Source organism: Mirounga leonina, unplaced genomic scaffold (genome assembly GCF_011800145.1).
Source record: "Mirounga leonina isolate KUSES-001 unplaced genomic scaffold, KU_Mleo_1.0 Mir_201, whole genome shotgun sequence".
Classification (NCBI taxonomy): domain Eukaryota; kingdom Metazoa; phylum Chordata; class Mammalia; order Carnivora; family Phocidae; genus Mirounga; species Mirounga leonina.
The window spans coordinates 22,418,495-22,430,634 of NW_023270504.1; the positions used below are offsets into that span (position 1 = coordinate 22,418,495).

Consider the following 12,140-nt stretch of genomic DNA (forward strand, 5'->3'; position numbering starts at 1 on the left):
GGGACACCTGGGTGGCTCAGTCAGTTCTTGATTTCAGCTCAGGTCGTGATCTGAGGGTCCTGGAATCGAGCCCTGCTTCGGGCTCTGTGCCGAGTGGAACCTGCTTAAGATTTTTTGTCTGCCTCTCCCTTTGCCCCTCCCCACTCATGATCTCTCTCTCTCTAAAACAAACAAACAAACAAACAAACAAACAACTCCAATGATTGTGTCCTTTCCCTAGGAATTTCTTCCAGGAAAGAAATATTCTCAGCTCAGTTCCATATCCAAATTACTGTCCCTGATGCTCCCTTCAGCAATACTGAAGACCAGAGCAAAAGTCAGTCTCTTTATGTGGGTCTATAATAGTTTGGTTTCAGCTCCTATTTTCTTCCATTTGATCCATGTTTATACCTTTCAGGTACTGAAGATTTAATAATAATAAATGTAAATAATGTGAAATGTGTGTGACGGAGAATAGATTTGTGATTTGGGGACAATTTCAGTGTGGAGATGCTCTTCAAAAGTGATAGCAATCTGTGTTCTGGTTGTTTGTGCCTTACAGAGAGTTTGTAGGGACTCTACAAGAGTACTGATTATTTGATTATTTGAGGGATAAGTCTTTGAGAAACATGCTGTCTTCAAGAAGATGATTTTAATACTCTCCTGAGATGAAATCCTTTGAGGCAAGTTTGTCATTAACACATAGCTAAAGATGAGTAAATACAATCTTAATAGGGTGAGTTATCCAATAAGGTCATGGAAAGTGGAAGAGAAACTGTGAACATCTGCACACATCACTGGCTTCTTGTGTAAGCGCCCCCTTTCTCAGGATGCCAAGATGCACAAAAGTAATGGGTTACTGCAAGTAACACCGTCACAACCAGTGACTGTTGATTTGTAGAGAAATCAGTTTTAGGGGTTTAATGCTCGTGAGGATAATCTATTATCTTTATTTTTCAGCAGCGAAAACTAGGCTGCTTCAGTTTTATTTTCAGTAAACATCTATTGTGTGGTGAAATGACATTAAATTAGCAAACATATGATAAAGAGAACATTTCTGTATTCATTTTCATAAGACTGTGTTACTTAGCAATCACTGCTTGTGGATTTCTTCCTTACGAATTTTCCTTTCAATTTTCTGTTGATTATGAAATTTCTTCAGTGTTGAACAAATTTTGTATTCCATTTGGTGTGTCATGCAAAAAGACTGTATTTGTGGTCAGAAAATTAGAGTTTTAGACCTTGTATTCTGATCTATTATTGGGTGAATCACTTCACTTCACTAAGCTTATTTCATTAAGTATAAAGTGCAAATGTTTATAATTTTCTCATGGTGCTGTTAGCTGAAATGAAGTAAATGTGAAATTAGTTTTATAATCCAAATTGTAATATAAAATGTAAAAGATATTAAAAATATGTAAAAAAAAGGAATTAGTAATTTTTTTTTTTTTTTTTTAAATAAGGGAGCACACACAAGCATAAACAACCCTTTTTGGAGACCTGTATTCTTTAGTAAATTGTAGAGAGGCACTTTGGAAAGCTGTGGATATTACCAAATATTTTCTATGATCAGTGCAGATATTTAATGGATGCAAGTTAATATAATAAGCATGTAACAAGAAATGTGGATGAGGACTTCAGCTAAGCAGTTAAGTGCAATTTAAGTCTTGTTACTACAGGAAGAAAATGTGGTTAACCTAAGGAAAGTCGAATGACTTTGTGGACTAAGTTGTAAATAGGGACATGACACACATTGTGTTGACCCCTGGAATCCTACATAACTGCAGTCTAGTGCAGGGTTGAATGACAAGTGTCTCTTTAAATGCCATTGCTTTAAAGAGTCTAGCTGCCTGGGCAGTGGGTGTTGAATAGTATTTGAAGTGTTCCCTTCAAATCTGCAACCTGAGGAAAGTGTCACTTTAGATAGTGAGGAGGGAAAAAAATAACATTTCTTTGACATTTTTGCTATTCTCGACCTTATTTCTCTCCATCTCTGCCCTCAATCCCATCACCTGTATAACAAAACTCACAACACTAATCCCAATATGAGCAAATATTTCAAAGAATAATAGTATGGTATAACATTTTCTCCACAAACTTTTTTAAAATTTAAGAATAGGAAATAATCATGACATAATTTGCTGAGAACATTTTTCCATGGAGAATCAGAGAGAGTATTGCCCCGTGAATTTTTTTGGCTTGAGAACTTTTTTCTTCCAGGCTCTTGTGTGTTTAGGTCATTCCAAAGAAATTTCAGGAAAAGTCAAATGAGGAACATAGTCTTTCCTGGTAGATCTGAGTTCCCTAGGGTACACAATGAGCTATTTCTTTTCCTGAGGATATTGAACCAGCTCTTAAAAGTTATCAACAGGAAACAGGTCATGAATCCTGCAATAGCAGGAAGAGTGAGAAGTATAAGGGGAGCTTTTACTTTGGGGACAGAAGCAATTATGAAATAAGTAGAAGAGTCTAGTAGATTGCCTCAGTTTCAGCGTTACTATTTGGGAGGTCAAATACTTTGTAAAGGGATTCTTGTCATTTATGAAGAGTACAAAAAAACCCCATCATAACCTGATTTAAAGTGTACATAACTTTTTTTACAAGGTTCATTGGATGAACAGATTTTTAGGATCTAATAATATTATTCTATCAATATTACTATTCTGTTTTTCTTTTTTATACACACTTAATACACTTTACCCATGGCGTATAACAAAGCTTCTTTACATTTGTAGGACAGAGTTTTCTGTTTCCTTTCCCCCTCCCCCCTTTTTAAATCTAGCTTGGATTTCAATGAAATGGATCAAAGATATACCATTTATTATTGGTGAGACCGAGATCTAAAACTTGTTAACCCAGTGCCAAGGCCCAATCTCTCACCAGTGCCTGGAAAAAGAACTTGATATTTTGGACCAAAAGCAACCTGTAGGAAAAAATCTTCCACCCATAATATCTATGTGAAAAGCAGTATTGCCACTGAAGAAATTTGCCAGCTGGGCTGTCGATAAGATTCTGACTTGCAAAGATTGTATCACATATTGATGGGATGACATCAGCCGAAGGATGTTTGCCTTTGGCTTCATTGTACTTTTTATTAAAAGAGTTATTAAGTGCTTCCTATCCTTTCTCTAAACATAGTCCCATGACAATGCTCTGAAGAATCTTGAAGACAAACGTCTTTACTACTAAAAATTGTTATTGTTTCTCCTCCATTCCAAGTTATTCTATTCAGCTTCCAGCTGTCAGCTGTGAAAACCAAACACAGGATTCAACTTATACTCTGTTTTCCGTGCTATTTTCTTTCTCTAGGTTCAGCAGAAAATTAGAAAAATCCCTTTTACTGAAAGGCCCACCATTTAAACTCCAGGTCAAGGGTAAATTAAAAAAAACAAAAACAAAAACATGAAAACATGTCCTTCCCATCCTTAAAGGACCTACTCCTTCAGAGGTCACCTTTTATAATAGACTTCTAGGTTCATTTAAATAATTTCCACTGCCTCGGTGAATTGGGTTTTATTTTACTTTTGAAATAAAGTAAGTGGATGGGCCGCCAGGGTGGCTTAGTCATTGAGCATCTGCCTTCGGCTCAGGTCATGATCCTAGGGTCTTGGGATCAAGCCCCGCATAGGGCTCCCTGCTCAGCGGGAAGCCTGCTTCTCCCTCTCCCACTCCTCCTGCTTGTGTTCCCTCTCTCGCTGTCTCTCTCTCTGTCAAATAAATAAATAAAATCTTAAAAAAGAAAGTAAGTGGTGTCTTTATTATAAAGAAAGATGAGACTCCAATGTAGCTCAAATACTCCTTGTGAAAAATGAAAGATTAAATAAAATTATATTGAATTTAGCAGGTATTTGATGAGAATTTACTGTGTAGTAAGGTATTCTAAGGATGGTAAGTGGTAAAAAAGTAATATAATAATAATTAGTGAATTTTTCCTTCCTATAGATCATAAGATACTTTCATATCTCCTGTCTTTTGGGAACAAGCTAATCTATGTCCAAGGAGCCTCCAGACCTAAGATACAGATTGTCTATAGATTTATTTGAGGATATTCATTAACTTTAAAACAGATATTCTGTCTAGACAGTTGTTGACATTTTACATATAAACTTCATCTTCTCAATATTCCTGTAACATGAGCAGGAAAAAAGGTCATTTTTATCTGGTCTACATCTCTAAATGCCTAGAGCTGACTGGTGATTTACTCCAGATAACAGTAGTGAGCACTGACACAGTGTTAAACTCTAAGAAATGCACTATTCTTAGCAATTAACATATACATACTTCAATCTTCAAATATTATTTTGAAATAAATTCTATTATTATTTTACAATGAAGAAATTGAGGCACAGAGAGATGCAGTTGAAAGTGCTGGAGTGTTACTTCTCTAAAAAAGACATCCAGATGGCAACAGACACATGAAAAGATATTCTACATCATGGGCGCCTGGGTATCTCAGTTGGTTAAGCGGCTGCCTTCTGCTCAGGTCATGATCTTGGGGTCCTGGGATCGAGCCCCACGTCCAGCTCCCTGTTCAGTGGAGAGCCTGCTTCTCCATCTCCCTCTGCCTGCCACTCTGCCTACTTGTGCTCTCTCTCTGTCAAATAAATAAATAAAATCTTAAAAAAAAAAAAAAGATATTCAACATCACTCATCATCAGGGAAATGCAAACCAAACCCCAATGAGATATCACTCCACACCTGTCAGAATGGCTAAAATAAAAAACTCAAGAAACAACAAGCATTGTGGGGATGTGGAGAAAAAGGAACCCTTGTGTGCTGTTGGTGGGAATGCACACTGGCTCAGCCTCTGTGAACAGGATGGAGTTTCCTCAGAAAGTTAAAAATGGAATTACCCTAAGATCCAGTAATTACACTACTGGGTATTTACCCCCCAAATACTAAAAACACTAATTCAAAGGGATACATGCACCCTTATTTACTGTAGCATTATTTACTATAGCCAAGATACTGAAGCAGCCCAAGTGTCCCATCAATGATGAATGGATGAAGAGGTGATAGACACACACACACACACACACACGCAATGAAATATTATTCAGCCATAAAAGAGAATGAAATCTTGCCATTTGCAATGACATGGATGGAGCTAAAGAGTATAATGGTAAGTGAAATAAGTCAGAGAAAGAAAAATACCATATGATCTCATTCGTATGTGGAATTTCAGGAACAAAACAAATGAGCAAAGGAAAAAAACAAAAAGAGAGACAAGCCAAGAAACAGACTTAACTCTAGAGAACAAACTGATGGTTACCAGAGGGGAGGTGGGTGGGGGGATGGGTGAAATAGGTGATGGGGATTAAGGAATACACTTGTCATGATGAGCACTGGATGATGTATGGAAGTGTTGAATCACTATATTGTACACCTGAAACTAATATGATGCTGTATGGTAATTATGCTGGAATTAAAATTTAAAAAAATAGAAAAAAAAAAGTGCTAGAGTGTTAACCTTGAGAGTCCCAACCTGAGCCCTTTGATTTGTGAGTGGTGGGGACAGTCAGTGAGAAAAAGGAAGGAAGTTCACAGCTGTCCTTTACTGGACATTCATTGGTATTCGCAGCCTGACTATTACTTCTGCTTATATGAAGTGCTGGTAGTTCACGTGTCCAGTAGAATTCTGCAGTCCTAAAAGGGTATTGTCTTACCCACAGCAGATAGCTCCTGTCTTCCTTCTAATTTGAAAATCCACATCTCTGTCTGACCATCCTACTGGTTCGATAGCAGAAAATGCATAGAAAAATCTGGCAGGTAGAGACTTTAAAAGGCCACATTTATTTATTAATTTTTAAAAAATCAGTCAGCTAGAAATGCATCATCTCCCCCCAGTGGCTTATAGATTTTTGTGTGGAGTGTATAGTCACTCTAGATTAGAGAAAAAAAAAAAGCACAAAGAAATAATTTTTCTTCAGTTTGTTCTCAACCTTTCAGGATTTTGTCCTCTGTAGCTATAAACCAGTTTTATTCTTGGCAGTTTAAACAATGTCAAGTGAAGGTCTGGAAAGTATTGAAGAAAATTGCCCAGTGTAAATGTAGAGATAGGTTTTGAGTCCAGGTAGGTAGTTTCATAGCCCACACTTGGGTTTACTTCTGCACTTGCTCTTTGGAATTTTGTGGCAGGTTTTCCAATGTCCTGTTCAACATACTACCGTAATAGATCTCTTCTGGTACAATTTCTTTCAGATAGAGGATCTTAATGCATACTTCTCACAGATAAAATATTTCCAAATGCTGCAGTTAGCAGAAGAAAGGAACTTGACCTTGAAATATCCACAGAGCTGGTCAGTTGATTGGAGTGTCTGTATTGGTGATCTGGAGAAGCAAATCAGTGAATCTGACATTAGGTATGGGGCTTACAGCGATGTTCTTGTGGGTAACTGATGAGAGGTAGGTAGCTTTTTGTTTTGTTTTGTTTTAATATCGTTCCCTCCTGTGGCATCCCCCCCCTTCAGTAATAGCAGTGTTTTCTCTCAATAAAAATATGTTAACATAATATCAAAAACCTCATATTAAGGGAAATACATACACAAAAATAGGCTCTAACTTAGGATCTCTTTCCTGACTCTTAATTTTCAAAATACTAAAACACCTAATCCTGCTCACCAATCTCCCTAGCTCTATCTAAAAAGCTTAATAGGGAAAAATAAATAAATAAAAGTAAAAAGCTTAATAGGGAAATCTCTTAATAGTTACTATAATTTCTTTCCCTTAGCACTCGCTAGCCATTAAATAATACACAGGAAACATCTGTGATAATTATATTGTTCATTCAGATTCTCAAATTTTGATGTGAATTGTGTTAGAATGTAATGGCAGGGGGCCGAGAAGTAGGAAGACTTGGAAGCCATGAAGCTACTCTGAAATTACCTCAGCTTTGATTCCAGTCAAAAACCTGTGAAATTATCACGCTGGCTATGTCTTCTGGAGAAAATCTGAGGTATAAAATAAAATAAACTTTGGAATTCCCTCATGTTTCTACTTTTTCTTGTAACATTTCTCTCAGACACTTACAGGTCAGGGGAAGGAGAGGAGCCATCCTCCCAAAGCCAAGCTCTGCGGAGTCCATCCTGAGACAGCCCCACCCAGTAATCATAGCCTCTTTTGACTGTCCTCAGGCTGCCAGTGATAAAGTCCTAGAAGAAACAAGACCTGAACAGTGAACTGAGGGGAAAACAACAAACTGTCATGAAATATAAAGGTAGCATTTTGCCTAGACAGACATTAATGGGAACTTGAGAGCTAGAGAACAAGACAGAGGGTTTTTAAAAGAAGTGATACATTTTATAGATTTTTTTATTGCCATATGATAGATGGGGTGTTGAGGACTATGGGGAAAATAGGCATCTGGTATTAAAATAATCTTAACAGACTCAGAATTTGACAGAGAATATATGTCAAAACAAGGTGTTATACTGAACCTTCATTATTAGGAAAAGTAAAAACATCCTTGACATCATAGACCACATAGATCATTCTTTCCCAGCATACTTCAATAGTTTAGGAGTTTCCAGAGGCAAGTTAACTGTAGGCATATTTTGTTAGAAAAAACATTATTGATTTTGTCACCAAATTTGCACAGAAAAAATAGTGTAAACCTGTAATCGTTGTAAGTCCAAGTTGCCTTGGTTTACTGCATATCCTTAACATATCCTTAAATTGTTCTCTCATTATTTTTGGAAAAATTAACTTTAACTAATTATTGAGCATAACAAGCATACATTTTTAATATGGTCAGAAGTGTGTAACTGTGTATTCTACCTCACACATATTTATGGGTAAAAGATTTCAGGGAAACACTGTTTAAGATGTTTGTTAAGATGTTAGTAAAGCAGACTTAATGTCAATTAAACATTTCATTTAGCAAAGGCTTATTTTTATAGACCTTGCCATTTCATGACATCACTTCCCTTTTTTTTTTTTTTAAGATTTTATTTATTTATTCATGAGAGACAGAGAGACAGAGAGAGAGGCAGAGGGAGAAGCAGGCTCCCAAGGAGCAGGGAGCCCGATGTGGGACTCAATCCCAGGACCCTGGGATCATGACCTGAGCCGAAGGCAGACGCTTAACCATCTGAGCCACCCAGGCGCCCCTCACTTCCCTTTTTATACTTCTGCTTTTTCTTTTAATTACAAAATTTTTATTGGTTGTTACACTTCCCAACAGCATTGAAAATAACAGATTTGAAGCATATACAAAATTATGATATATGTATATCTTGGAGTGAATTAACAAGTGACAAAATGGTGTTTCCCTTATTCCCTCTCCTTTTTGATTAACAAAGGACATACAACTAACATATTCCCCTTGATTTCTAGATAGCTTCCTGTTTGTTTTTGTCCAATCAAAAGGAAAACAAACCTTGGTAATTCCTACATTGTCTCTTTTAAACCCTTATTATATACAATAAATATATTTTTGTTATAGAATATTAAGAAATTCTGTCAAATTAGAATCAGTCCTTGCTTTTAATGTGTATCAAGGTATTTTCAGAATGATATGAAACCATGAGAGGCTGTTTACCATTTCTTCTTTGCTGTCTATTTGTAGAAGATTCGAACCCTCCTTCAAACAGTCCTCTTTACTGGTGTGCCAAGATTTCCAGTTTTCAAAGACATGGTAACAACTTCCTCCATTCTGAATCCAGTTGTCTGGACAAGGGTTGCAGTTATGGGCTTTGAATAGAAACATTTCACTTTGTTAAAACTATTATAAAAATATTAGTAGCCCATCTCCTCAAAAGAAACCTTTGTCCTGTCCCCAGTGAAGCTAACCATTGTAACCAAATGGTTCAGATGCATTGGTCCTTACCACAGAAAGATTTCTACATTTCCAACTGCAATAGGTCTGTAAGAATTTAAGATGAAATTAATTTCAGAGTATTTTTTCCCAAATTGTTCCTCTTCCATAACAACTGAGTTGATGATTCTATTTTTATAAATCTTTCCTCTCTTTAAGTTTACATCATGTATAGTCTTCATTGTTTACTTATTGTTTTGTGTCTGTTAATCTTAATCGCCCAATTTAGTTGGAATATATGCTGGACCATTAGGCAAGCTGATAATAAGTTTCAAGTTGATGTGTAAATTCTGAGAGTTAAACATGAAAATGTTTCCTATAGAATGGACAGAACAAACAGTGCACTTTGACGGCTGATTTGAAAATATGTGGGTGAGGAAAATTGGAGAAAAACATAAATGACCAATAGGCTTATTTCAGGACTTGGATATAACTTAGAAGGAAGCCATATTGTTTGATCAGTTTTATGAAACCTGTCTTAAGAAAGAATGTATTCACAAAAGAATTGTGCTCAAGACTATAAGAGGGGGACCAAAACGCAAGAACTTGACCAAGTGTTTCTTGCACAGAGGGAAAGACTGAAATTTCCAGAACTCTACTTTCTAGAGAGAGGCCTTCTATTTAGGGTCACAAATTGTTCATTATCAGTGTCCAGGGCCTGGACGTTGAGTTATTTGAAGCTTTTCGATATCTTTTGTTTGGAATCTATGCTAATCTGTGTCTTGACTATTGTTATGGCAAGACTAGGCAGCTGAAATTTTGGAGGACATATTAAATTTGTAGGTCTCCAAAATGGATATTGCCATCGTCTCAAGGTTAATGGCTCAGAGGTGGGGCTAATTCATGCTTGCAAAAGCCTGTAATATTTAAAAACACTGTTGGACACCCAGGGATTCTGTAAACATTTATTTGACTAAATTTCAACCAGAAGGTAGGTTTTTGACGTCTCTCATTGGTGATTATTTAAATGATATCCACTACAGGGACAATTAATGTGAATTAAGTAAACATAGAATACTTGGCAAACTATACTGCACGTAGAAATAAGGCTGTTTTAGGTTTAAGATTCTAGTGAGAGATGTAAAAGACAAAACTGAAGTAAAGGCATAGAATTTTTAAAAAGAGTTGAACCCCACATTGTTATAATTTTATGGTAAATACTCTGATTTTTTAAAAATGATTTTTCTGCTCAAAGAGATATCTAAATTTGAATCTAAAGCAGTGTTTAAACCAAGCATATTGAAGAATTTAGGACTATAATTAAAGATACACTTATAAATTTGAGTGATTGGCTAAAACATAAAATGCTGCTTTAAAAAAAAATCCGATCTGCTACTCCTACACATTTCCCTTTGAAATTTGAGTGTGTGTTTTTTAAATCTGCATTATATATACTGAAATATATAAATATATAAAAAACATTGAACTGGAGTGTGGATCAAAATTATGTCCCTCCTAATTTTAAAATTCTGTCTGCAATTTTGCAGACAGTAAAATGAGTGCTACTGTTTCCTGCATTTGTATCTGTACAGTGGAAGCTGATTTTATATCAATTACCTGAACTGAAAGAGTTTTGCATCAAGGTTTGGCAATATTTCATCTGAAGGTTACGGTTTCTCTTCCATTGTGTGAAATTCAACAGTGCTCTGTCCTGATGGATGAGTTTTTCTTGCTGCTTCATTGCAATAGTGGATACCTGGAACACTTCAAACAATAAATAACAATCATTCTTAACTAAAAATACTGACAAATTAGAACAAAGTAATTCTTCCATACAGACTAAGGACAACTACAAATTACTGGTTATTTTTGTGACTTTAATTTGCATCAAAGTTTTGTTTAAAATTTACACTGTTCAAGAATCAAAAACTTTGGGGCACCTGGGTGGCTCAGTCGGTTAAGCATCTGCCTTGGGCTCAGGTTGTGATCATAGGGACCTGGGATCCAGCCCTGTGGCTGGCTCTCTGCAGGGAGCCTGCTGCTCCTTATCCCTCTGCCCCTCCTCCCTGCTTGTGCTCTCTCTCTCTCTCTCAAATAAATAAATAAAATCTTAAAAAAATTTTTTTTAATTAAAAAAAATCAAAAACTTCAAAGGAAAAAACAGAGCAAAAACCCCTTTGCCACCTGGATGCACCCAACTTCACTCCCCTAGAGCATCAGTTTACGAATTTCTTTTTTATTCTTCCACATATATTTTGAATTTTACAAGTAAATGAATATAAAATGCCCCCTCTTTATACAAACAGTAACAATCTATTTATATGGTTTTTAATATTTTAATATTTCATATTTTACCACTTAAAATATATTTTGGACAAAATTCCATGTCAGTGTATAAAGAACTTTCTCGTTCTTTCATTATAACTGTATCAGATTCCATTGTATGCATATATCATGATTTATGTTAGTCATTCCCTCCTGACTTCCAGACTATTTGTAATCTTTTGGTATTCCAGAAATAAATACTGTAATAAAGAACCTTAGTCAGACGTAATTTCACATATATGCAAGTATATTTTTAAGAAAAGTTGCTAGGTCAAAGTTTATGTGCATTTAAATTGTATTAGATATTTCCAAATTACCCTCCACGGAAGCTGTTGCAAATGGCATTTCAATATCATTTGAATTTGCATTTCCCTTTTTATGCTTGGTGTTGAAACTTTTTCTCATATATATAGATGTCTGTTGCATTTCCTTTTCTATGAAGTGTATAATTATATATAAGATATAATTATATATTATAATTTTTTTCATTGGGTTTCTGGTCTTTTCGTTATTGTTTTATATGAGGTCCTTATTGTGCTGTGGGAATGCATTCAAACAGGCCTGGGCTCAGCCTGAATAGTATTTCTAAAGTTCCTACCTGGCACTGACCTCTGGACAAGGGATGAGACATACTGACTAATAGTGTAGCTTTGTAATCATCAGTCTGAGGATTTTTTGGTCAGATGATACTAGCTTGTCAGCATTGTTTACTGATGCCATGTGACTGATGATTTGCCCCTGGTTACAATGAGATCCTGAGCAGGCTCTGCTGTCGAAGCTGGTTACCTGGAAGAAATATGCCTATGTGGGGACACCTGGGTGTCCACCTGGGTGGCTCAGTGGGTTAAGCGTCTGCCTTCGGCTCAGGTCATGATCCCGGGGTCCTGGAATCAAGTCCCACATTGGGCTCCTTGCTCAGTGGAGAGCCTGCCTCTCCCTCTGCCTGCCTGTCATGCCCCCCTGCTTGTGCTCTCTCTCTCTCTTTCTCTCTCTGACAAATAAATAAATAAAATCTTAAAAAAAAAAAGAAAAAGAAGAAAGAAAGAAAGAAAGAAAGAAAGAAAGAAAGAAAGAAAGAAAG

General features: G+C 36.2%; 1 protein-coding gene across 2 annotated transcripts in view; it reads right to left on the bottom strand.

Moving 5' to 3' along the window:
* Window positions 1-5,822: 5,822 nt before the first annotated feature.
* Window positions 5,823-12,140, bottom strand: part of CLEC9A (C-type lectin domain containing 9A) — a 16,112-nt gene continuing 9,794 nt past the window's right edge. For both annotated transcript variants that reach the window (XM_035027880.1, XM_035027879.1), the window contains 4 exons: window positions 10,352-10,498; window positions 8,519-8,670; window positions 7,009-7,130; window positions 5,823-6,309 (listed from right to left, as the gene is read on the bottom strand). In XM_035027880.1, the coding sequence (XP_034883771.1) occupies window positions 6,177-6,309; window positions 7,009-7,130; window positions 8,519-8,670; window positions 10,352-10,498 (554 nt within the window). In that variant the 3' untranslated portion in view covers window positions 5,823-6,176. The remainder of the gene's footprint in view (window positions 6,310-7,008; window positions 7,131-8,518; window positions 8,671-10,351; window positions 10,499-12,140) is intronic.